General features: G+C 39.8%; 1 protein-coding gene across 1 annotated transcript in view; it reads right to left on the minus strand.

The window, feature by feature from the left end:
• The window catches only part of Btc (betacellulin), a 45,443-nt gene extending 18,409 nt beyond the window's left edge, over positions 1–27,034 (minus strand). The window contains exons 1-2 of the mRNA XM_005359484.2: positions 26,702–27,034; positions 2,615–2,713 (exon numbers count right to left, since the gene is read on the minus strand). Coding sequence (XP_005359541.1) covers positions 2,615–2,713; positions 26,702–26,765 — 163 coding nt within the window. The 5' untranslated portion in view covers positions 26,766–27,034. The remainder of the gene's footprint in view (positions 1–2,614; positions 2,714–26,701) is intronic.
• Positions 27,035–27,672: the final 638 nt, after the last annotated feature.

A 27,672-nucleotide genomic window follows, 5' to 3' on the forward strand; every position in this document is an offset into this window, starting at 1 on the left:
ATGTGGGTGAACATTTACTCTCCCAGGCTGCTATGGGAAAGAGTGGAGGTTCTTCAACCAAAACTAAACTAGAGCAACCACATGGTGCAGGATACCCCACTCTGGGATATTAATTCTAGAGAGCTGAAATCAGGAAATCAAAGCAATATGTGTGCTCCATGTCCATTGTAGCATCCTTCACAAGAGTCAAATATTGATATAACCCAAGTGTCTTTTGATAGATGAATATATAAAGAATACAGCATATACAATGAGGCAATAGTCAGCCATGTAAAAGAAGAAAACCCTGGAATACACAACACCTTGGATTCACCTGGAGAACATCATACTATACTAAACAGGGCAGTCAAAATGAATTAACTGTGTATGTTCCCACTTCTCTGAGCCATCTGAATTAGTAAAATTCACAGAAACAGACAATAGCTGCATGTCTTCTTGAGGAAAAAGGATATGAGGAGTTGCTATATAATAGGCATAAAGTTATTTAATCTCAATGAAATAAATTCAAGATATCTATTGCACAACATCATTCTTTTAATAACAACTATATGATACACCTTAAAATTTGTTTTAAAAGTAGAGCTGTTAAATATATTCACTATGACAAAATTAAAATTGAAAAAAATCTTTAGGATTATGGCAAGGAAGAGTTTTGAATTTGTCAATCATAAGATGATGGAATAATTTTTCATAGGGATCATGCGGAAACTCTCATATTTATGTTTGAAATTTTACTGAAGAAAAACAATCAGCCACATAAAGTTGATCTTGTTATCCTAACAAGGGCAACAAGACCAGGCCCCCATAAGCAGGACCCAAGACACCAGTGGATTCTGTGGCCTATGCACATCCTGCAGCCCACCCACTGCTCTGAAGGATAAAATAGGAAGATCAGGCCAGAGCTGGTGACCCAGATGAGAAAGACTTGCTCAGCATGACCCTGGCTCTGTCACAGTGCTCACTGTGACAGTGTCCCTGGGGTACCAGACAAAGAGTACTCACATCCAGTGACCATGTTCCCAGTTCAGAGAACCTCTCAGGAAAGGCACCAGGCGCTTCCCCACTACACCCAAATATTTAAATGGTCCTGTAACTTTTAAATTGTTTCCACCTAAAATTAAAAATAATCCATGGTGAGGTTCAGATCACAAAAATCTGTGTAGAACCAAAAACGACTTGCATCAGCCAACAATAGCAAGTGGTAGTCCAAGAACCAAATCTGGTGCACAGCCTGTTACCCCAGCCTAACACCTTGGAGAATATTAATTCAAGCATCTGCAAGATAAAGTATGTAAAAATCCTTTCCTCCTTCCTTTTTTTAGGGTATGGAGTAGACAGAGTTGAAAAGTATAAAAGGCACCAAGAATTCATGAATTCAAGTCCACATATCACATAATAGAGTCTGGAAGATCAGGCATCGGTGACACTGGGAGAAAAGGTTAATCTTGATTGATGACTTGACAGAACTCAGAACCATCTAGGAGATACACATCTGGGCATGTCTATGAGGATGCTTTCACAGAGATTTAAGTAAAGAGGGAATACGCATCCTGAATGTCCACAGCAGCTTTGGTCCAGCTACTATGCCTGTGCAAATATAAAGGAGAAAACTAGACAGCCCCAGTGTCCACCTCTCAATGCTTTCTGACTGTGATTATGATGTGAGCCGCTGCCTCAGGCTCCCAGGACCACAGCTCTAGCCATGGTACAGTGTATCCTCAAACTGGGAGCCAAAATAAATCCTTCCTTTCTGGAGTTGTGATGGAGGAAGGTCATTGGTTAAGTAATAAAGAAACTGCTTGGCCTCATAGGTTAAAGCATAGGTGGGAGGAGTAAACAGAACAGAATGCTGGGAGGAAGAGGAAGTGAGCTCAGAGATGCCATGCTCCCCAGTCCAGGGCAGACACGATAGCTCTGCCCTCTGAGGCAGACTCATGAAGCTCAGACCCAGGATGGACATAGGCTAGAATCTTTCCAGGTAAGACTGATGCTACATAGATTATTAGAGATGGGTTGATCGGGATATGAGAATTAGCCTGTAAGGGCTAGAGTTAATGGGCCAAGCAGTGTTTAAAAGAATACAGTGTCTGTGTAATTATTTCAGGGCATAAGCTAGCAGGCAGCTGGAGTGCTGGGGACGCAGCCCCGCCGCTCATATTACTACAGAGTTGCTTCTATCGAGATTTTTTTTTTCAAGCAACCAAAAAAAGTAGCTAAGACTTTCAGTATATGGTGGCTAAACAAGGAGACACTAAAATCAGGGAGACTGGAGCTCAAATCACAGAGTTGCAATTTACAGGCTTGGGACCTTCAGTGGGGTGACCTTGGGGGGAGTTTTGTAACCTGAAATTTCCCCATCTTTTCTGTCTAAAACTATATCAGATCACTCTTACAGTATTATTTAAATGCATAAAATACAGTATATTGTTTTTAATTTTTATCTCACTCTTACACATAGTGAATAATTTACTGCATGCAAATTACTTAACACAGTACCTAGTATGTTACTACATGCACAAAGAACCACCTGGTAAAATGAATATTATTTTTTTAAAAAAAGATGAAACCTAAGGGATGTGGTTTTCCAGGATTAACTAAGAAGCATCAACATTACCTGTGCAGTTTTCCCCAGGAGCCCCACAGAGAGAGCCATTGGTTTCAGGTGTTCTGGTTGTGTTCCCATCTGCTGCCACACAATGGAGAGTTGCAAGACCTTCAGATTAGAAACAGAATCAGAAAATAAGTTTGAAACTTTGCTTAATGTAAAATATTCTCTAAATGTCATGCCCCACTCTGGACAACAGGAAGCCTTGCTTTATGCTGCATGAAGTCCTCTCCCAGCCAGGGAAAGGACCAGGGAGCAGCAGGACTTAATGTGTTCAGCTCAGTGTAAGACAGAATTTTCAAGTTAGGACAACTTCCTATAACTACATGTCTGTCCTTAGGGAGGAGACTTGTCTATAGCCCACAGTGGAGGTTTGTCACAAAAGCATGGTGGAGGAATGGGATCCCAGTCCCAGATAAATACATGGATGAAGATGCAGAGAAAATAAGTGATGAGCACTCATGGCAGAGGAACTATTTATTTCATCCCCACAGCCATGTGCTCTGTTGTTTCCCAGAGGCTAACTTTCAAGTGTACTTCCATTGCTGAAGCAATTTTATTGTTCGTATTAAACCTAGGTTTCAAGCATACTCTTCAAGCCCTCTGCCATTAACCCATACCCCCATAATGATTCTTTAAGAATTTTAGGTCTCTCAATTTAATAATCTCTAAGAGGGATTTTCTATTTTCCTGAGAAGAAGATAGGTGTGGTTAGAATGGCTGAGAAAAGAATGCCTGTACCTGTTTCAATCCTGATTCAAGTATGAGAAATCATATATAAGACCACCAGGAAATTAGCATGGGCTGGATGTTAGATCTGACTAAAGAATTGCAAACATTTCAAAATACAGTAGGGACATTGTACTTTATATTAAGTACATAAATATATTTAAATAGTCATTAGTTAAAGAAGATACATAAAACATAAAATTCACTTTATTATTATCATAACCATTATTATTTTGTGATATTGGCAATCAGACCCATGGCCTTTGGATTGCTGGGCAAGTGCTATACCACTGAGCTACACCTGCCTTGAGCCTCATTTTAAAATAACATTATGGGTCTGTGATACAAGATGAGGAAAGAAAGACAAAAATGAAGTCAAATTCATCACATGTTAATAGTTCTTGAAGTTGGACGAATCAAGGTTTATTATGCCAGTTTTTCTAGTGCATACATGTTTAAAATGTCCATGCTGTAAAGGGGAGAGAATCAGAAAGGGTAGAAGAGACTAGAGGAAGAAAAAAAATGGCTTGGGAATTGGCTGCTCCTTAATTCAAAGCCTTGTTGACAGTGTTGAGTATGTGAAGTATGTGTTAGGATACAGATCACCAAACACGTCCTGGCATATAATCAGCGCTCGGTAAATTGCCTCATTGTTATGCAGCTGACAGAAATAACAGGCATTCCTATTGGTTGTTGGAAATTATACATCTGGACAACAGTTGCTAGGCAACAAGTTCTTCAATTCCATTTAATTCAACAAACAATCATGAAGCTTTGGAAACATCCAGGCGGATCGGATACACTTGATCCTCAAGATGCTCTGTAGTGACGAGGCAGACAAGGAGCTGACCAATTAGCCATGACACAAAACAATAGCAGTGTGCCAGGAAACAATGGCTAGCTAATTTTAACGTCAAGATTCCCCCCCCCAACAGCCTTTATAATGTCAGATTTGCCAGTTATCAAATTGGAAAAGATAGTTTTAAAGAAAGAAGAAGAACTAAATGTTGGAGAAATTGAACAGAAGTGGAAACTCAAATCACTTGTTTTCTGGAGGACAATTTAACACAAAGCATAAAACAAAAGTAACTAAATGTGTGCAATCCTTCATGTTCAGTACTTATAAACTAGTAAATTCTCCTATGGAAATAACACAGGATATTCACCAACAAAAGCCTCTGTGTGACTTAAGTTAAAAAGCATTCAGAGTTACTTAAATAGGAGGCAGAAGATGGTTCAGGGGGTATGAGCACTAGCTATGCCATCATGAGAAACTGAGTTCAGGTCAATGAAACCACTCAAAACCTAGGCTGCCAGCCCTACTCCAGGTTCAGTCAAGGGAAAGAGTGTTGAATAATAGAGTCAGATCCCCAACACACACACACACACACACACACACACACACACACATACACACACCACTTACCCTAGAATCTAGCGATACAGGATTAATTAAACACATTTGATCTACCTTTATGCAATAAAATGCTAATCAAACATGAAATGGTATTAAAAAATTAATAGTACATTTTAGTGGATTTCCAAATAAGCAAACAGAATCTAAATAGCCAAAAGGTAGATAAACAGAAAATTAAATTAATTCAACTACTTGAGAAACCTTTTCGCTAGTTTCTCACATCCCTATTTTTTAACTTTTCTACAAGCACATTTTGTTTGTTGAGAAAAAAAAAACAGGAGAAAAAAGTGAAATTTCTTTTTTAAAAAAAAATCACAACCACCAAACTTCCATTATTTATAATTTTCATCTTGTACTTGCTCCTCCCTTCCCACTTAGAACAATCAGAAGCAAACAATTGTTGTGGGCTCTTCAAACTCAGGAATTAGAGATCACTCATCTTTGTAATCTCAGTACCTAACACAAAATATGACATATAAAGAATCAGTAAACAAAGTCTGTTTTCTTTCTTCTTATGTTTCTTTCTTTCTTTTTCTTTCTTTCATCCTTCCCTCCTTCATTTTTATGCACCAATCCCAGTTCGCCCTCCCTCCTCTGCTCCCACTCCCCCTACCTTCTCCCCACCCCCCATCTACTCCTCAGAGAGGGTAAGACCTCCCCTGGGAAATCAGCTAAGTCTGTTCTATTGCCTCATTGGGGTAGGGCCAAGTCCCTCTCCCCCATGCCTAGGCTGAGCAAGGTAACTCTCCATAGAGAATGGGCTCCACAAAGTCAGTTCATTTAGGGTTAGATCCTGGTCCCTCTACCAATGGCTCCACATATGGCCCAAGACACACCGATGTCATCTGCACATAGGGGGCCTAGTTCAGTCCTATGTAGGTTCCTCGGTTGTCAGTCTAGAGTCAGTGAGCTCTCACTAGCTCTGCTAAATTGTTTCTGTGAGTTTCCTCAAGATGGTCTTGTTCCCTTTGTTCATATTATCGCTGCTCTTTCTCTACGATTGTGCTCTGGAAGCTCAATGCAGTGGTTAATTGTGGACCTCTGCCTCTGCTTCTATCTGTTTCTGGATAAGGGTTCTAGCTTCTATGGGGTGGTGGATTGTAGGCTGGTTATTCTTTGCTTTATCTACTTATGAGTGAGTACATACTATATTTGTCTTTCTGGGCTTCCTCACTCTGGATGTTTTTTTTTTCCTAGGTCTGTCCATTTGCCTGCAGATTTCAAGATGTCATTGTTCTTTACCACTGAGTAAATTGTGTAAATGTACCACATTTTCTTTATCCATTCTTTGGTTGAGGGACATCTAGGTTGTTTCATGATTCTGGCTATTACAAATAATGCTGCTATGAACAGAGTTGGGAAAATGTCCTTGTGGCAGGAGTGTGACCCCTTTGGGTATATGCCCAAAAGTGGTATTGCTGGGTCTTGAGGTAGGTTGATTCCTAATGTTCTGAGAAATCACCATATGCTCAATATCCTACTGCCATCCAGCCCATTTCCAGCTAACAACTGGTGGCCATAAACCTCTCTGGGAGAAAAAAGCACTTTTGGCCCGAACAGATTCTAATAATTGAGCCAAGGCAGTTCCTCTCAAATCAGAATTTACTCCTTCCATCTTTATAATGGAAGATAATAACTTTCCCTCAAAGGACGTGGCTGGGATGAAGACATAGTAGATCTTTAAGTACCATAGACCCCATGAGGTTTTCTGTCTTCATTTTAAGACTACTGGGGTCTTCACAGGACTTTATGATCTGGAAGAACAGACTGAGAAATCAGTGAAAGAGTCACAAAGCCAATTACCAAATGCTACAGGCTGCTTCGCAAAGAACACTCTTGCTCCATCCATTAGTCAACAAGTACCCATTACACACATGTGCTTAGTACTGATGCAAGACGCTGAAGGCCGAAAGATAAAGATATTAAGGCTAACCTTAAAGCTCTCATATTCTGGCCCGAGAGATGCACAGATCATCCAGGCGCTGTGCAATTAACAACGTCAGAGGTGACACAAAAGGAAGCCCAAAAGAAAATCAGCTCTGCTTGGGGGCAAATGTTTCCTATAGAGGCTGAGGTTTGGATTCAGTTTTTAATGGGGAATAAATGACTTTTCAAGTATCAATTAATTACTTGTTGAAAGATGTGCAAGCAGAATCATCACAGTGGTCAGCATCCATGTGATCATAATAATGCAAATATTGGTCATTTCACACAAAGCTCTCATAAAATTGGAAACAATAATTACCCAGCGGTTGTGGGCGCTTGTCCATCTGGAATAGCAGCTGGTTTTTTATTATTATTATTTTGAGGGTTTTTTTTTTTTTGGTGGGCAGGAGGTTTGGTTTCTTGAGAAAGGATTTTTCTGTGTAGTTTTAGAGTCTGCTGTGGAACTCGCTCTGTACAGGCTGGCCTTGAACTCACAGAGATCAGCCTGCCTCTGCCTTCCAAATGCTGGGATTAAAGGCCTTCACCACCACTGCCTGGCCTGGCCTTTCAGAAGTCATTTGCTTGCACTTCCTGCTAATTCAGGTAATATTGTTTTCCTCCTCGGGTTTTAATGGGGTTGAAGATTAGATAGCTACAGTTACAGTACTCTCATATTTTAGCTAGGGCATATTAGATACAAGACTTAGACTCTCCAGGATAGGAAAGCTATTGGAATAATCTCTGTGATTTGCCAATTACCTACAGCCTGGTCATTTAGTATGTGTTTCTTGTTTGACATTGTTCTTGTTGGACGTAGTTTCATTTTAGTTTATTATTTTATTATTATATTTGTTTATTATTATGCTATTCCCTTTTCTTTCTTCTGCACACCACTTGGTAGTTGTTCTTATTGTAAATAGTTTTATGTTAGAATTAGAACCTTCTTATTTAGAATAAAAGGGGGAAAAATTGTGGGACTTTGATCTGTTTAGCCAATGACTTTGAGGGCAGCAAACCCTGGTGCCTGGTCTGCCTACATGACAACTATGAGCTGAGGAGAAGGGTCTCTCGCTCTCTTGCTCTCACGCTCACTTGGGTGGTCAGAGCAGAGCAGGCGACTTGATATTGGTGTTCTTCCCGCATGGGCAGAACGACTAGACAAAGGAGCTGGATCAGCGGCGACTAAGTCATTCTGTATCAATGAGTGTTTAGCCCTATTTTATACCTAAATAAATTCTTGAGAACCTTCACTATCTGGTAGTGATTAGTCGGTTCCTAACACTTTGAGTATCTGCTGTCAAGGTAGCCGTGCTGGCAAATGGAACGCTATCATGAAAAATGGGGGGAAAATCATAGGAAAATAAGGCCTTACAGATATTCCATGGAAGACATCATGTTTAGGGAAGTTCAAGTTCTGTTGGCATCTGGGGCTGGATGGATCTTGGCCATGAGGGGTTGTGCAGTATAGAATGGTTAAGTGACTTTGGCCTTTACCTACTGCATGTCAGTAGGATCCAGTGCCCCTCTGCCCACCACGCCTGAACTATCACTAGTAAAAATGTCCAGATATCACCAAATGCTCCTAGGGTCAGGGGAGTTCCTCCACGTGAAAACTAATGCAATTCTCATTAGTTTTATATATTTTAATCTAAAGTACAGCTTGCATTTTGCCATATCCCTTTAATGTGGATCAGCTGCACACTGCACAACCTTCAGAAGCTTACACTGTGACTTCAGAAAGTCCTTAAGCATCTCCATCTCATGGAAGGTCCCGGACTCAATTAGTTCACTCTGTGACTTAGAGATGACAAAGAAATTACCTTTTTCCTCAAAAAAACTTGGATTATAGATTTTCTTCCCATCCCATATTTATCTCACAAAAAAGAAGTTTTAAGAAGCATATATTGTTAAAATTATCGATGTACTTATGAGCTGGAGAATGCATTATTTTGGGGAAAGACATGACAAAATAATTGGCATAAGTATGTAGAAAACATAAAAGTTCTAATCAAAAGCATCACCAGTTATATTAAGTTACTAAGAATTCTGAAGCTTTTTAAACATCTACCAAATCTGAACTCAGAAACTATCCTTTCAAAGCAGCCATCAAAGCCAGCACTCGGGAGCAGAGGCAGGCACATCTCAGTGAGTCGAGGCCAGTCTGGACTACAAAACAAGTTCTATGACAGCTAGGATACTAGGAATGTTACACAGAGAAACTCTTCCTCGAAAAAAAAAAGAAAGAAAGAAAAAGAAAAAACACAAAACAAAAACAGCTGTCAGCTGTTGGGATACTTGGCCATTAGAAAGAATGAAAAAAAAGCTGAAGTTCAATAGTATATCATGTGGGAAGGGAATTATCAAAGCATCTACTTGTTCCTTTTAAAATATACTGTCTGAAGCTTTAACTGTCAAAGAATTATCTTGCTTTTGGATTCTTTTACTGAGCCTATCAAATATTCCACTTCACACGACCATAGAATTCCTCGGGTGTACAAAAAGAAAGCAGTAAAAACAGAATAAGAAGAAAAATACAATGTCAGCTATGCTTCTATGTGACTAGAAGTTGAGTTTTTATTTCTGGAATTAGCTTTTACAATATCAACCTTATTCATAAATCCAACGAAAGGGGGAAAAAATCTGGCCCAAGCCTACCTACGTTAATACACTTTGAGATTGTCAAGTTAAAAATTACAGAATATATTAAATTATTATCCCCACCAGTCAGCCTAGGGAATGAAGTCAGTAGGAACAATACAGGCATTCAAAAGGAGACAGCCTGACAAGGCCCATGACACAATCCCAGTCACTGCTAATGCTGAGGTAAGAAATAACCCAGCTGGATCAACTATTTAAAATGATCATATGTGACCATACAGTCATGTACGTTGTATTTGCCTCATCTCTGAGCTGAATTTTCCATGTATAATGCCAAGAACATTTTGTATTTTAAAAACAAATACATTATCACAAAATATTCATTTATCTCCACTTTAATGATTAAAGACTTCTTAGATACCTTGCAGACCTCACTTATCTACTGAATTCAAGGTCTTCTATTATATCAATTTTAAAATTTGAACCACACTCCATGTTCCATTAAAAATTGGAAGACTATTTCATACTCAAGCCCCTGGGACTTCATTTATATTAAAGGGAAATGGTATTGAGCCACAGAACAACAACAGCTTTGCAATCAGATGAAACAGGTCTTGGATTCTAGACCTGAATTTTAATTGACTAATTTGTGATTATGATTCTTACTAAGCTTCAGAGTTCTTTCTGCAAACTTAACCCCCATGTCACTGCAAAAATTTAGCCATCTGTGTAAACGAAGAGGGGCAAAGGAATTGTATAAACTTTACCATGTCAACTGCTTTTGAATTTATGCAAAGCTACATCCTCACTCTCATAAACGGTAAAGGAATGTTGACTAATTTCTACATTTAGATTGTAATCTCACTTGTATAGAAAATGTTTGAAACAATAGCAACAAACTAGCAGTGCATACACACACACACACACACACACACACACACACCATTCCCATGTGTTTTGTAGTTAATGAGACAAAACTGAGTAGGGGAATATCCATGTGCTGTTTCTTCCTGGTGGTTTTGTTTTGTTTTTAAGATCTAAGTTTAGAGGTCTTGGCTGATTAATAGCAGTGTGGGGTCTTTCTCGTGTGTTGGGTCTTTGTGTTCCTGGCTGTGAGTCAGCACACCATTCATGTGAGCTGGGATTGCTGACTCTATTGGTTGAGTCAATGGCACAAATAGAGTTGATAAGGTCAGGTATGAGACAGCGCAATTCAGTAACAACTGACTGAATTATAATCATTTCTCTAGACTTCCAAAAGCACAGTTAATAGAGTTCATGGACAGTTTAAATCAGTATGAGGAGCAACCTCGGAAGCATTTGAGGACTTTTCCCATAGCATCTTTGCTGCCAAGAAGAGAAACGGAATCTGGAATGTGTGAACTAAGAGTGGTTCCCACGTCCAGAAAGAAGCCATATCTAACATGAAGCTGGAAACAATGACAGGGTGGAGTTGCTGATTAACACCGGGCTTAAAATAAAAAATTGTGAAGTGGGTGAAATTTAGTATTTGTGCTCTCCTTAAAGTAAATTAACTCCCTTTCTATCTTTTCTGTTGCTGTCTTTCACGATGTATTAACTATTGCACTTACAAATACTGCCCTGAGTGTAACATTAACATTTAGCTTGTTTCCCCAGAAAACCCATAAGAACAGAAATTACTTAGCTCTGAAGAATTTTCCTAGAGCCTAGACCGTCTCAATCCATGTCCTCCAGGAGCCAGATCCTGAGACATGGATTAAGGAGTTACAATCCTAAAGCCATGAAAATGATGGAAAAGGCAATGAAAGAGATTAGGGAGGTACTTTAAAAAGTGCCTTCGTTGTATCACACAGGGACATAAGAACTCCCCCACTGGCATGTGTACTCACACACACCGGCCACGTAAGGGGCCCAAACAGTAACTGAATCTAAAGCATGCTTCTGGAAGTACAGAGAAATGAATTGATCCAGTCAGGCTCATCCCCAGTTCCCCACTACTGCCTACTAATTTCCTCAGTTATGATGAACAAGAGGCCAGGACTTAAGTCATGTGTTGTGATATTTGAATCAAGGTCCAAAGTGGGGTAGCCTGTGTGGGTGAGGAGCTGACGGCGAGGCAAGGGAGGCAGCAGGAGAGCTTATAGGATTGGTTCACTAGGTTCCAGCACAGGCATCTGGGCAGCAGGTCATCTCTTAGGAAACAGAGAAACAGTATGCCAAGATAAAGTGGAGTTTCCAAGTTCTTTTCAGTGATTTCATCTGGGAAATGTCCTATTCGATCAAACTAAAAGATGGGCTTCTGGATTCCCAAGGACTAAAGGGGAAGCATGGACAAACAGAAACAGTTCACAGGGTCTCCATAAATATGTCACATTGATGCCAAATCAGGAAAGGAAAATACATTTATTTCTTCCTCCAATATGCAACTCTATTTAAAATGGAAGTACAATATCTTGGTGTCTAATAAAGACTAAGAATGAGAGATAATAGCATTTTTAACACAGGATATAACAGTCATGCTTCAAGGCATACCCCATTCTCAAGAGTCATCAGCCAACACAAATTGGACTCAATGTTTTTTAAAGAGAAATGAACAATGTTTTAAAGAGAGAAGAACAGGAAGTTTAGTGTCAGGATAGAGGGAGAGGAATTGGGAAAAGTTGGAAGAAAAAAAGATGATCAAAATATATTGTATGAAATTATCAAGGAGTATATAAAAAACATTGTTTTAAGAAGAAAACAGGTCACCAAGTTTAACAATAGTAAAGAAAAGGCAATGGATTTCAGAGTGGAGACTTACCCAGCCTTCAAAAGTGCCAAAGTTCTTTAAATGAATTTGAGTAAACCAATTTCCCTTAACATTCATTATTATCTATAATAATAACATCTATCATTATCTTTATCAGTAAAACTGTTCATAAGGACTAAATATATGAAGAAAGAAAAGCACATTATATTAGGATTATCTTTGAAATGTAAGAAATATAGAAATAAATTATACTGGGATCCCATAGAGAGACAATGTGGTAATCTTGTAAAATATGAAAAAAAGAACGTCATTAAGAAGCAGAAAACTGAAATGAATCAGAGGCAGTGATGTAGAAATGAACTCCATGTGTGTTGGAGACTGTGGGCAAAGCTGTGTGGCTAGGGAAGAAATGATAAAAAGAAAAAAAGTCTCACGGATCAAGGGCCCTCTTGATGTGTGTGCTGTGACTGTGAAATAATTCAATTGATTTCCCCGTGTGACTTAGGAAAATAAGACTCATTAAGAAACAGTCACACCACATCTTTCCAGTTGACTCTTTGCAATGCCTGCTCACCACATCATGAAAGACAGATTCACAATTATGAAGCTGATTAGTCTTAGAAAACCACTCAATCCATGCGTAATAGTGATGATTACTGTTGAGTAGAAATCAATAAAAAAAAAAAAAACAATGGGTTGTCATTTAGTAGGCTTTTGCCTAAAGGGGGGGTGGGTGGGAGGCTTCTAACTATGTGTGCAACCTTGTCTTGCAACACAGAGCCACTTGATCAACACACAGCCACTCTTCTGGCTCTCCATTACAGACTGACTATAATTAATCTAAAAACAAACACAGAGTTTTCTCCCAGTTTTCTTATATAGCAGTGGTTGAAATTTTCAGCAGTATATTTTAGCAGATATAGCTGTGATTCCCATTTTCTCCACACTAAGGTATAATAGTTATTACTCAACTATCAAATCCAAAGAATCTTCAAGGTAGAAACATTCTCAGGCATTAGACTACTGCTATTTTCCAGGAAGAGGTCCATGAGAAGGAAGTCGTGGAACCCAAGTTTGGGTGGGAAAGAATCAAATAATTTTCTTCTTCAATGTTGGCTTCGAATTCTGATGGCTCTGCCTCTTCTGATCTTCTCAGGGGAGGCTGGCAGCTTCTTCATTTGAAGATCTCCTAACCTTTAAAGTAGCCTCAAGTTAAACTAGCATTAGTCGGTATTCATAAAAATACAATACTCCCTGGAAGTCTCTTGGTCCACTTGCCTTCTTACTGAAGATCACCTCTGCATGTTTCCCATCAGTTCTAAGAACACCCCTCAATGTGCCCAGGTGTGGCAAACTCACCACATCCTGGAGTATTCACTTCCATTTTTGTTTCCAAAGCTTCATATGGGAAGTGAATTCTTCCTGGATTAAGTGAGATTTGTCTTCCATAGACTTTGAGTTTATTAGTCTAACTTATACTCTGAACCACATGGAGGGCACCTTTGTTAAAATTGCTTTTCAAAAGTGTTAAGTTGTATAGGCGGATTTTGGAGAAAGGGCACCAGTGATGACCATAGCTCATGTAGCTAGCTTTTCCATCCTCTTTGCTCCCAGCATCCATAGGGTGAGCCTCAAACCTTCAACACTACGAAACTGCTTCAAGCCTCTCATTTCCCCCAACTCTTCTTTATTGTGATGAAATAAACATAACATAAAAGTTAAAATCTTGCCTTTTTAACGTATAATTCAATGGCAGAAAATTCATTCAAATTATTGTGAAAACTGCCCATATTTGGAATTCTTTTCATTTTGTAAAATTGGAACTTTTATTCTTATCAAACAAAAATCCCCTCACCCCACTCGACTCTACCATTGGGAACATCCATTCGCCTATTCTTTGATGTAGGAGTCCCCTCTGTGTGCTGTAATTACTATTAAATGAATAAAGAAACTGCCTTGGTCTGTTGATAGGGCAGAACTTAGGTAGGCAGGGAGGACTGGACAAAATGCTGAGAGGAAGAGGACGGAGTCAAAGGGATGCTGTGGAGCCCAGGCCAGAGTCAAACATGCCGAAACACTGCCGGTAATCCACTGCCACGAGGCAATACACAGATTAATAGAAATAGGTTAAATTAATATGTAAGAGCTAGCTAATAAGAAGATAGAGGTAATGTGTCAAGCAGTAATTTAATTAATACAGTTTCTGTGTGTTTTTTTTCAGGGCTGAACAGCTGGGCAGCCGGGACAAACAAGCAGCCTCCTTCTACAATTCTTTATGATTTTTGCCTCCATTTCCTTTTCTGCAGTGTCACCCAGTGTCACAAAACATTCATAGACTCAGTTACTGAACACTTACTTACCAGGACAGCATAGTGTGCCCAGCATAGTGCTAGAGACATTGTAGTCAGGGAAACAATCAATTTCTACTTCAGCCCTGTTTTCTTTGTTAAAATTTTTTATTAATTTTATTGAGCTATACATTTTTCTCTGCTCTACTTCCATCCTCCCCCCTACCCTTCTACCTTCTACTATGGTCCCCATGCTCCCAATTTACTCAAGAGATCTTGTCTTTTTCTACTTAACATGTAGATTGGATCCATGTGTGTCTCTTTTAAAGTCCTCATTGATGTGTAGGTTCTCAGGGATTGTGAATTGTAGGCTGGTTTACTTTGCTTTATGTCTAAAAGCCACTTATGAGTAAGTACATATGATATTTGTCTTTCTGGGTCTGGGTTACTTCACTCAATATGAAGTGAGTGTAAATTTGTCTGCAAATTTGAAGATGTTATTTTTTTCTGCTGTGTAGTACTCCATTGTGCAAATGTAACACATTTTCCTTATCCATTCTTTGGTCAAGGGGCATTTATGTTGTTTCCAGGTTCTGGCTATGGCAAACAATGCTACTATGAACATAGTTGAGCACATGTCCTTATGGCACACTGAGCATCCTTTTGATATAAACCCAAAAGTGGTATTGCTGGGTCTTGAGCGAGGTTGTTTCCTAATTTTCTGAGAAATCACCATACTTACATTCAAAGGGGCTCTACCCATTTGCACTCCCACCAGCAATGCAGGAGTGATCCCTTTACCCCAAATTCTCTCCATGAACCTCATAGAAGAGAAAGTGGGAAGTACACGTGAATGCATTGGCACAGGAGACCACTTCCTAAATATAGCCCCAGAAGCACAGACACTGGGAGAAACAATTAATAAATGGGACCTCCTGAAACTGTAAAGCTTCTGTAAAGCAAAGGACATGGTCAATGACAGCCTAAAGAATGGGAAAAGATCTTCACCAACCCCACATCAGACAGAAGACTGATCTCCAAAATATACAAAGAACTCAAGAAATTGGTCATCAAAAGAAAAAATAATCCAATAAAATAATGGATTATAGACCTAAACAGAGAACTCTCAGCAGAAGAATCTAAAATGGCTGAAAGACACTTAAGGAAATGCTCACCATCCTTACCCATCAGAGAAATGCAAATCAAACAATTCTGAGATTTCTTCTTACACATGTAAGAATGGTCGAAATCAAAACCAGCCCTGTTCCCTAAGCAGGTCGTTGTTCAAACAGGAGTCTCTTTTTAAAGAGGATGTTTTATATTAGAATTTCGCATTTATTAAAAACTTGCAAGGCATTAAGTATTAATATCTCTCTCACACTTTTAGCTGCCTCTGATGTAACCTGGTCACATGACTGTGACATATGTACCAGAGCTATTCTAAATGCATCAGTGTTGCTGCTCATATCTTTCTGTGTCTAGGTTTTTCGACTCCTCTGCCCTGTAACAGGACTGTCTTTCATTAGTGCTTATGACCTCATTGACACATTAAGCATCCTGCAGTTTGCCCCTCGGTTTTCCAATTGTCTGCTGTTTTTACATAGCTCAGCTGTGGTTAGAATTATTGGAGAGCATACTAATACTACAACGTTGATACATTCTTCACATTATAATGCATTAGAGAATACGTGGCATCTAAATGACGGGTTTGTTGTGTTAACCTGAATTACTTGGTTAAGGTGTTCACACCAGACTTCTTCACTATACAGTCACTACATTCCCCTTTCACATTCTGTTACATGTTAGGAATTCAGAACATGTTTTAAATACATGGTGCATGGTATGTGCATGGTCAAGCTCAGCACTCTGTGGGGAATCTCCAGGATTGCCATATTGCATCACTGAATCCTAGCATCCTTAGGGCAATACCTCCTCATTTCTCAACCACCTCCGCCCCTGGAAAACAGCAGTCTACTCTCTACTTCTACAGCTTTTCTTTTTTAGTTTTGTCTTTATTTTGTTTTGTTTGAGACTGGTTCATACTAGTAGCCCCGGCTGATCTTAATCTGAAAATATTTCCCCTATCCCAGCTTCTTGAGTTGATGAACCATCATTTCTGGTTCTGGTTTTGACTACTTTACATTACTCACAAAAACACAGCAGTCCCTTTCCTGGGTGCATATGCAAATACATGGAAATCGAGAGTTCTGTGAGGGGTCTGTAGTCCTATGATCACTACAGCAGTAGGATTAGCCAAAACATGGATACAATGTCAATGTTCATCAACATAGAAATGAGTAAAGACAGTATAGTATATACACGCAATAGGACATCATTCAACCTTGAAAACAAAAGAAAGCACTCCACATGTGATGTTATACTGTTCTTTGAAAACAAGTCACTAAGTCAGTTCTCATTGAAAGGTGTCAAGGAATTAAGTTCCATCTCCTGAAGGGAGGAGTATCTACATACATATATTTACAATTACTCTTAAAGGAACACTGTTCTCCTAGAAAGCCTGTGTAAAATGTAGAGTCCTCGGGGTGTGTTAAAGAAGAGTTGGATAAGTCTGGGATGAGGAATGATGATGTGTCCTTTACACATTCCCAGAGATAACAGCCCAGGTTGGGTACCACCCCTCTACCTTCCAGTTGTCCTCCATAGTTTCCGATCCTGATCAGGCATTGAGTGTCCCAAAAGCAGATCACAGTCCTGCAACAAAACCATCTTCTCCCAAATATGGTACCATACACTTTCTCTGTCTCAGACAGTCAGCTTTGGAGAGAACTGTGATCCTTGCTTCTCCTTCCTTGTGTATCCGTGATCTGTCAATACAGCTGATGAATTCCTACACTGAAATGTTTACAAATCCTCCACTCTTCTCTCAGGCCTTGTATCAGAAGAGTTTTCCTTTGCCTTTGACCAGTTCCTCATCTATTCTTCTGCACACTAAAGTCACTGTCTTCACCGTGCTACTACTGCCCTATTGAGGGTACCAAAGTAATACCTTTATACATTATTACTACATCCCAGTGAAGACCCTCTGACATTAATTAGAAAAGAGCAAAACAAAACAAAAACAAACAAAAAAAACCCAAAAGTGTTCTTGAATATTATAGAGCTTCCATGCAATAAGAACTTTAAAGATAAAAGAATAAAGTACATTCCATTTTGGTTCCTACCGTCTTGGGTCTTGAATCAATTCTCTCAAATATGTCACTAAATCATAATCATTAAAAATTTTTAACACTATTGATTATTTAAACATTTGTCTCTCTTAAAAATGCTATTGCTATTGCAAAATGAACCTACTGCTGCCTCCAAGTTGTAAGCCATCTCCAAGCTTATAAAGCCTAGCAGTGAGTGAGTGGGGACTAGGAAAGTTGAGCATGGTGTATATACCTGTAACTTCACCGTTCAGGAGTCTGAGGTAGGAAGATTATGAGTTCAAAGTCAGCCTGAGTTCTATAATGAGACCTTATCTAATAAATACAAAATGAAGAAAAGAACCATGGGACACACCACTGGTCCAGACTTTTGGTTAAGGTGAGGCAGTCCATCACTGAACAGTAGGGAGCAAGGCGAAAGGCAGTCTAAATCTTTTCTCAGCATTCAAAGAAACTGACAACTAAGAAACCATAGAATATTTTAAAGCTTCACTTGTCATTAAAAGATGTGACTTTATCTGAATGACAAAATCTCTTGGCTCCAGTCCCTAGGAACCCCATGGAGAGAACACTGCATCAAGAATTCACTGTCCTGACTAAAGGCTTCATTTTAGAAAGCCCTTCTTTCTGTAGTCCAGTCTTTCCCTTGATACACCACAAAATCAATTTTCTGTTCTAGGCATTTGAACATTCTCATTCTTCTGTTGCACACCTAAAAATAGCAGCTATTCATCTACCCACCTCTAAGTCTTTCCTATGTACTCTTCCACCGATGTCATGGAAGAAGTGCCACCAGTCTCTACTCCGTCAGTGGATTCTCTCAATCATCCAGCCCTTATATACTCCTTGTATGGGAATCATACTTAACCCATATTATGAAATTAGATCAGTCTATATTCTTTCATTTTTGATAAACATTTTAACCCAGCATATTATAAAGTCCTTTCAGAAAATAATTGTTTATAAATAAATAGTTCTTATTAATTCATTGATGCCTAATAGTCACAGACTTTCTTTAAAATAAGTGGGTGTACTTTTGTAAAATTATAATAAGTTTAGAGCTTTCCCATTATTATATGTTCTATAAACAACAATAGTGCTTTCTGTTGATCCCAAGTATTGTGCCATGGACAGAAGAGCCCTACTTTGGGGTAAATTGATAATGTTGTTAACGGTGGTTATCAACACTAAAGTCCACAAATAAATGAAATTCTGCTAGGTCACCTCACTGAGAGACCAGGCTCAGATGCCATCTTGGTAAGGAATCGTGTAGTGAAAATAAGTTTTTTTTAGCAAATCTAAAGACAAATACAAAGAGTTCTGGAAGAAAGTAAAGGGTTCCTACATGTTTGTTACCGAAGAGCCCTCACATGCACATATGCATTCTGTCTGTCTGTCTGTCTGTCTGTCTGTCTGTCTCTCTCTCTCTCTCTCTCTCTGTGTGTGTGTGTGTGTGTGTGTGTGTGTGTGTGTGTGTGTGTGTGTGTTATAGTCTAAAATTTATACCAAACACTTTGTGACATGAGCAGATACAGGTCTAGAAATGCTTTCCTGGACTAACTCACATTCATTGCTCAGCAAGTTATTTACTCAATATTTCTTATATAAAAACATGATTCTAGGCGCTCAGATATAAGGGTGAAGCAATCTGAGGACCTCTGTCATGGTTATGGACAAAAACGTGCTTTCTTTCCCTCCAGAAATGAACAAAGGGGGCAATTTCCTTCTCATTTGCTCAAAGCACAAAGTCTATCAATTCATTTAGCTTAATGGATAAAGTGATTTTATTACTAGTTTACAAATTATATTTATGAATATTTTGAAACTTATTCAAAAAGAATAGTAGTGCTGCTCTGGCCATTTGTTTTCTGATTATCCTGGTAAAATATTTCCTTGTATTATTCTATGTTGTCCTCAAAATGACCCTGTGTCCCTAAGTAGTGATGATGATTTTCTTGAGTAGATCAGAGAGTGAGATGTGGAAAAGTTAAGGAATCATCTCACTGTTATAAGACAGTGATGGAACCACTTAATATTTTGAATGGCTATCTAAAGAATCTGAAAATTTTCTCCTAAAATTTATGAAATAATATCTTTTTCATCTTTCTGATATTTAGAAATGAATTTTGACATTGCATCACTACCCATTCTTCCAAAATGACAGATCTATTTCATGTTAATTGAGGTAATTATTTCTGTAATTCAAAGAAATGAGACAATCCCATTTTGATAAGATGACTTCAAATATCAAAATCGCCTTTTAAATACATTCAGCCACTACAGGATGACTTTCTGTCTATGTCAGTGTTACGCAGTGCTGTGAAGCTCTTTACAAGAATCAGGATAGGAATTGGCAGGTAAAGAAGAATCTGTGGAGACATTTAGTATTCAGAGGATAGATATGCATTTCATTTTTGCAAATTTATATTACACATTTTCCTTGCAAAATCAACCAAAGTAAAATTCTCTGGGGAATTTTTGTCTATTACCTATTTCATAACTTGCAGATCAGAAACTTGACAGACAAAAGACAAAGAATGTATAATTAGTTTATACATTATTATTATAATCAGAAATCCAGGCTCAAAATTACAACAAAAATGGTAAGAAGGTATTGGTCATAATGACTTCTCCTGTGATTTCATATCATAGATTATGCATACCTAGAATGTACTCTTTGGATATACTGTAGGTATTTCACAGAGTGATGAGGGTGATCCATGCAATAGCCTTGGTTCCCTTCCTACCGACTTTTGTAAATGAGGTTTTGAAGGCTGAGAAGATTTAAGGGACTGAAGCCTCAGAGTTAGTAATTCATAGCACCAGGGATTACAGTCAATGGTCTGGCTGAGTCTGTCTCCTAACTCCTATATTAGCCCAAATGAGAGTAGACTTTTAACCAATTTCATTAATAAGCAAGTTGATATCATCTAGAATAGTATAAAAGAATAGCCTCCCCCAATTTCCCACAAGAGCATGTGGGTGTCCCATGGCTGAAAAAAGACCTGGGAAGATGCAGGAATCATCAGACGTATTCAGGTTTATTTAATATGTGAATCCATTGTCAGTTTTTCTATATTAATGCAGTATAACAACCTGGGCTTTTAGCATCCTATCTGTCCCTATCTGTCACATTCAGCAATAAATGCTTATCTATCAGCACCTAGGTACTCCTCAGTTTAAAATTCATATTCAATAAAGCCGCACACCTGGACTTGTTGCATGATCCCTGTCACTCTATTCCTCCTACATAATGGGATTAATAACGAAAATCTAGCTCCTTTATTAGGTGAATATGTTTTATAGAATAAATAAGTCATTGGTCTTTTGGACCACTGTCTGCCCTGTCTCTACATTACTGGTTGGCTACTACTTTTGTGCTGAAGACCAAATAGGACAATAGGTACAGAGATAAGTTTATAAAGATCCCCCAAAGCCTAAAGAGCAGTGATGCTGGGATTCTATACTAAAGATCCAGCAGAGATCTAAGTACACAGAAGCATCCTGTGTCCATCAGGAGCCGAGAGGACAGACCACTAAGAAGATACTTAAGAGGAAGGCAAGTGCAAGTCCACCAAACTTGTTGTTCCACTGACAATCCTTTGGCCTTGCTCTGTCTGGGATCCATTCCTGCACTTGACAGCTTGGACCATGAAGCTATCCAAGAAGAAAGGATAAAGGTTTGTGTGCCATGTGTTTAAAACTTGGCAAATGGTAGCTTTACCATCTTAATGTGGGATTTAGAATCAGTGGTGATTTCTCCAGTACTAACAAGTCCAAGAACAACAGCCTCTGAAGCAAATCTATTCCGATGTCCACAACGGCTACCAGAAATGTATTTTGTTGATTTTTTTCCTATTAAATATCACCCAGAAGCCCATGAATATAACAACTTCATACTCACTATCAGTGAGAAGCATTGTTCTAATCAAACAAGAGACAAATTACCTGACATCCCAAGAGCGTTTTTGATGAACCACAGGAGACTACCTCAAGCCTGCTGTCCTTCCCTTCCCCACATCATCACTTCTTTTTCTTTCCTTGGTGTTAGATATGAAACCCAGGGCCTCAAACATGCTCCAAATCTCCAAAGACTTATTTTGAATAGCTTTTTTTAAGCAATCAAATCTGCCCTAGATCTCAGCCTGTAAGATGGGTATAGTAAGTTTGACTCTTCAACACAGAAAAGAGGAAATGATCTTACTTCTTGCAAAAGAAGACTGCTTTTATGGAAGTCTCATTCACCCCTCCATCACCAGGCCCACATAGTAAGAGATGAAGAAACATGTCCTACAGCATCTCTGAGCTGTTGGGTTTTGTTTTGCAACACAAAAATCAAAAGATTTACTTGACCTTGTTACATTTTTAAAATAAATTTGTTTATTTATTTTACATCCCAACAACAGTTTCCCCTGCCTCCTCTTCTCCCAGTTCATTCCTCTATCCGCCCCCCTCTGTTCCCACCCTCCAATCCACGTCCACTCCATTTCTGTTTAGGAAGGGCAGGTCTCCCATGAGTATCAACAAAACATGGCATATTAAGTTGCAGTAAGACTAAGCACCTCCGCATGTATTAAGACTGGGCAAGGCAACTTAGTATGAGGTAGAGTCCCAAAAGCCTGTAAAAGCATTAGAGACAGTCCCAGTTGCCATTGTCAGGAGTCCCACAAGAGACCAAGCTACATAACCATAACATATATGAAGAAAGCCTAGGGACCTGTTGCATTTTTAATGGGGGCATGCTCGCCAACAGCTGTGTGCATTTACCCACTCATTTAACTAATTATTTTGAATTTCTACTTTATGCCAGGCATTCTTCATGCAACCCCCTCATGAGCAAATTAGGCCAAATAATAAACTTATAATTTTGAAAAGATGAAAATGTTCTATTAGTAACCCATTCCTTTATACAACCCATGCCACACTTTCCAACGAGAAAATTGAATGCGAACACTGATGCATTCATTCTGTAATTCATGCCACTAACTTTAAGTCAATAAATAACAATCTACATATCCTTCAAAAATGTAAAGAATGAATGAAAGTATTTCATGGCCAGTTGACTTGAACAGCTGATAACCAATGTAGGCAACTACTTAATTGATATGAATTCGATTAAATACCCCATCTCTCTCCAACCATCTAAAAACCTCTCTTTATTTCTTTAAATTTTCACCACTAAAGACTCACCTAAGCCACTGAGATTTTTTTCTTTCTTTTTTAAGATATAGTCATCAGCCTTGAAAACATACTCATTGCAGTTGGGCTGCCTTCCTCTTCAGTGTGACTTGTGAGCATTCTGTAACACAAAGGGCAATCATACAGATACTCTATCTGTATGAGTAGCATAAAGAACTAGGAAATCAGCTCACTGTGTGATGAGTAAGTCCCTGGATACTTTAAGCAACTCTGTAAGTTAATTGTATATCAAGTTCTCCACATAAACAAAAAACATAGATCATCTTGACAGGAGGCTGGGAACTACTTCATCTGGAGAATTTTGTGCTTGTTATATTAGGTGTCTTAAGAAAGGTGTTGGCTTCATAACTGAATGATGATATTATGTACTTGACAGATCAGACAGCATTTGGTGTATAAACCTTAAGTCAAAACCTATTCTTTTCCTTAAAGTTTGTTATCACCTATCTTAGGAACAAGTGCTCTGTGTTGGAAAGTGTCATGAAAATACATTCAAGCATGGCCATCAATTATATAGGCCTTTCTCATAAAAGGTCATCAATCTATATCTGTGGAATGCGTGACAGATACAGGATACACTGCAGATGTTACCTCATCCCCACCCTCCAAAGTTCTCACTTATGAGAAGCAATACATCATTATCAAAGTGTAATGGTGAAAGCAAACATGTTATCTGTAACCTGACGCTTGCTCATAGATTTAGATGTAATATTATTATCATTAGTTCTACCCGTTCATTAGTACATTGTAAATCCATAAGTTTTTTTATGACTTAAGAGGGACTGTCAACCACAACCATAGGATATGTTGTGGGATGTATATTCACAGTGTCTACAGTGAATGCTAGCTTTTGGAATATAAGCCATTGGGAAGTCACCAGTGGTGGTCACCTGAACCAGGCTCAGGTTCTCAGGCCTTTACACAGTGAGCAAATGCAAATGGGGCCTAGGGTGACAACACTACAGGCAAGAATTCAGGAATTGACTTCTTTGTTATTTCAAGAATCATACAGGACATAGATTGGACTGCAACCTCTCACCTCCAACTCTAAGAGCTAGGACTAATCCCACTGGGCTCATGTCTCAAACACAGTGACAAGGATAACAAGGCAGTATTCAATATCTCCAGCTGAATGGTGCCCTCTCGACCACTGGAATTAGATTTCTAACCAAGGCTGAATTTGATTAACAATTAAGAGAATACAGACAAGAAATCGAAGCCAAGGTTTCCAGTGACTCTATAAAAATGTTTTTAGGTAGGTAGTTTTTGTAAAATAAAACCAATTCGATATGTATAAAGGATATTAAGTACATATATCAACATGTATAAATACAAATATAAGTTTATAATATGTGTGTTAAATTTATTTGTATCATGTAAAACTAACTGTTTTGTGTAATACTTTTTTCTATCTCCAACTCACTTATTTCTTAATAAAATTTGTAAAGGGAGCATCACCGAGTTTTCATATATATGAGAATGATAATTACCCTATATAGATCAATCTGCCAAGTGCCCCCATTATCTTTAGATGCATCTATACTAAAAACACATAGCTATTCCTAGCTAATAATAATGTTTTGTGCATTTTTGTGAAGAATATGATAATGGAAACCTAACACCTCCACATTTTACAAAGGAAGAAAATTATGTCAAGAAATGTATAACTTACAGGTATCCTAGAGTCCCGGAAGAGCAGGGTGGAACCAGCTCTCCCCTCCGCTCAGCAACAGTGCTCAGTGTTCCTTTCCACTGTCATACGGGTCATCTCACATCACATTGCATTGCTCCCAGTGTTTGCAAAAGTAACATAACATATGGTTTAAATTAGGAATGGGACTTCGAGTGTACATGTGATAGACGTAGGAATGCCTAATGGAAACAATGATGCCAAAAAATTAAATGGCACTCTGCAAGCATGTAGGGTTCTGGAGACAGAACCCAAGCTCCTAACTCATCAGGCATCAAGGAGGCTCTGTATTTAGGTTTTCCTGGTAACACTGGGTTAGAAGATTTCTTTTTCCATTCTTGTCTCTTGACAGGTTGGGGGTATGAAAGAGACAGTGTGACAGTAAAGGAAGAAATATCCATCAGCCATGAAATACCATTTCTTTCCTGACTCTCCTGGCCCAGCAACATAGCTCATGTTTAACTCATACTCTCGAGACAATCAAGCTATTTAGCCCATCGTCCCTTCTCCTCCCACACTGCACCTAATTTTATCTCCTCTGATTCATTGTTTACATCCTCCATTCATGAGTTGTAATTGAGTCTATTTAACTGCCTATTGATTTCTGATCAAATAGTTTAATCTGACTTGTCTTTTAGGTTCTTCATAACCTGTTTACATTTTCTCTCAATCCAACTGCTTCTTTTTCCAGTAGAGAATTACCATGAAATCAATATCCCATTACTAAATGCTTCTGCCTTGCTCACATCTACCCTGTCTGCCTCTCTTTTTCTCAGATTTTCCCGGTACCCACACATATCTGTCTTGCAGCTTCTTGTCACCTTTCCATATTCACCGTGGAGCTCTCCCATCACTGCTTATCTGAATGTTTCCCTAACTGTTCTGTATCATCAGTGTGGTGTTCCCAACTCAACATAAGTGCACGAACAACATCGAAGAATCTCTTGAACATTCTTTTACCCACTTCTTATACACTTTAGCATTTCTGTTCACTCTAGCAAGATGAAGACCTTGACTAAGGGTCCAGACAAGAGAGAAGATGAGAGAACCCGTTGCATCGAAGTGATACTGATCATTGCATCAGGGCTCCCTCTGGACTTTCATGTCAAGGCTCTTGGTCCACATCACTCCACCGCTTCTACAGCAGGCTCAGCCAACCTTTCTTCTCTAACTTGGGTCCTACATCCAATCCACATGCCACCAGGTTGACAATCATTTTATCTCCCCTTCCCATTCTGAAGACAAAGTCAAAGAAACTTTCACTTATAATGCAAAACGTTTTTCCACCTTGAGAGACAACCGCATCCCTTTTGACTGGCAGAATCCCTTTTTCGGGTTTGGAAGGAGATTTAATAACATGATGGCCCGTGGGAGGCTCCTCCCAATGTCTCAGTCTTCCTTAGACCCCACCTAAGACTAGGAAATATCACTAGCACCCATGCCCTTCTAGCACCTTCAGGGACCTCGAAGTAGAGGTCTTAAGATGGCTGGACTTTTCACCAGACTATCTTCCTGTCCCCTACTCAGAGAACAGAGATCAAGGTGCCGCCCGAAGCTCCCACTCTCTTTTCTGAGCTCTGGCTCCCAGGGACCTGTCTTTCCTCTCTTCCCTCCTTCAGAAACCAGAGCCAGGAGTTCTCAACCAGCTGACCTTAACTTTTCAAATGAAGAGTAATATTTTCTCTTGTGACTTCTTAAAGTAGGAGACAACAGGTCCCAAGTGAGGCAGTTTGATATATTTTTTCTTTATTTTAAATTTATCTTTGTTTATTTAGTCGTGAAAGGAAGAATCACAGAACTGTCTCAGAAGAGACCACTCCCAGCTTCAGCTTCTCCCTAACGGAACAATAAAGAAAAAAGACAAAGAGGAAAGGGGTGTGTGGGGGTGTAATTCCTCCTAGGCCACTGATAGCTGCAACAGTCGTCCTGGAAAACACATACACGCACATTCGCACGCACACACGCACGCACACATGCACATAAAGGCACGTTTCTCCCTCGCCCTTGTATGAAAGGAGTTCCCTCCTCTGCCTCCTGCTGGTCTCCTCAGTGTAGACTCCCTTGCTTCTGCCTCACCCACCTACTATACGCCTCCAGGGTCCCCACCAAGACCTCCCCCGGGTTCTCCTCCTGGCACACAGAACCGGCAGTGCCACCTGAGCGCAACCCAGCAGCTTAGCCCACAGAGTCGCTTCCGCCCCGGGGCCTCGCGCACAACCGGGGAAGCCTCCAGCAGGTGCAACCCAGAGGCGGGATCTTAACTTAGCTGCCTCCCTCTTCTGATCAAGGTTATCAAGACTCCAGCACCTTGTCTTTCCTCCTGATCTGCAGCTCCCGGACTGGACACTTACCCAGGGCAAGAGCCAGGAGCAGCAGCAGGGAGCTGACGCCGCTGGCCGGGGCGGCCGGGTCCATCAACCGTGCTGTGCGGGGCAGGGCAGCCCCTGGAAGAGCCTCCCTGCTCCTTCTTCGTGCCCTTCCCAGGCCCCGGCACCGATCGGGTGCTTGGAAACTAATCCCTGAGCCAGGAGGAAGCGAAACTACACAGCAGGCAGCCTGGCTACGGGGCAGGGAAACACCCGGGGCGGGCAGCCAGCGGGCTCCGGTGTCGCCCAGCCCTGGGAGTCTCCTATTTATCCTGGAGCCTTTTGCACACACCCCCGGAGAGGCGCACCATTTGGTGCTGGTAGCCTGCACGCTGCTCCCACCCTGCTGCCCCACACCCCATACCCACACCCAAGGACATACTCAGATGGCCATGGGGCCAGCTCACCCACTCCCCCTGCTGGGTCTCACCTGATTCTTCCTTTCTCTCACCCCTGGGGAAGTAAGCAAGGTAAAGTGGACCCAGAAGAGTGACAGAAAAGGACCCACTGCCAGCCTGTGCCTCAACTCCCTCACGGAACCCTCTGAGGGAAAAGTCAGAGCCAAACACTTGTGGAACTCTCCATCTGGCTAAGCTGGAGTTAAAGAGACCTGAGCCAAGTTCCTTGAAGAAACTCAGGCTTTGACAGTTGACACAGGCAGGCAATTTCTCCAGATCCATAGCTGTCTGTCAATTTCTTAAAGGAGGCAGCTCAGTTTTCAGTGTCTTCTATCAACTTATTAACTTTTATGAATTTATTAACGAACTCTTAGGTAAGATTTTAGCTCACCAGAATCTCCTTTGAAAGCTGCGGTGGGGCACACCTGTGATCCCAGCCTTTAGGGCTGAAGTAGGAGGAATAGCAAGTTGTCAGGATCAGCCTGGCTCACATAGCATCTTAGCTCTGAAGCTAACTTACTAAGGAATCCACTAAGTACACAGATAAATGAAAGAACT

The sequence above is a fragment of the Microtus ochrogaster genome, linkage group LG1, assembly GCF_000317375.1.
Source record: "Microtus ochrogaster isolate Prairie Vole_2 linkage group LG1, MicOch1.0, whole genome shotgun sequence".
Lineage (NCBI taxonomy): Eukaryota > Metazoa > Chordata > Mammalia > Rodentia > Cricetidae > Microtus > Microtus ochrogaster.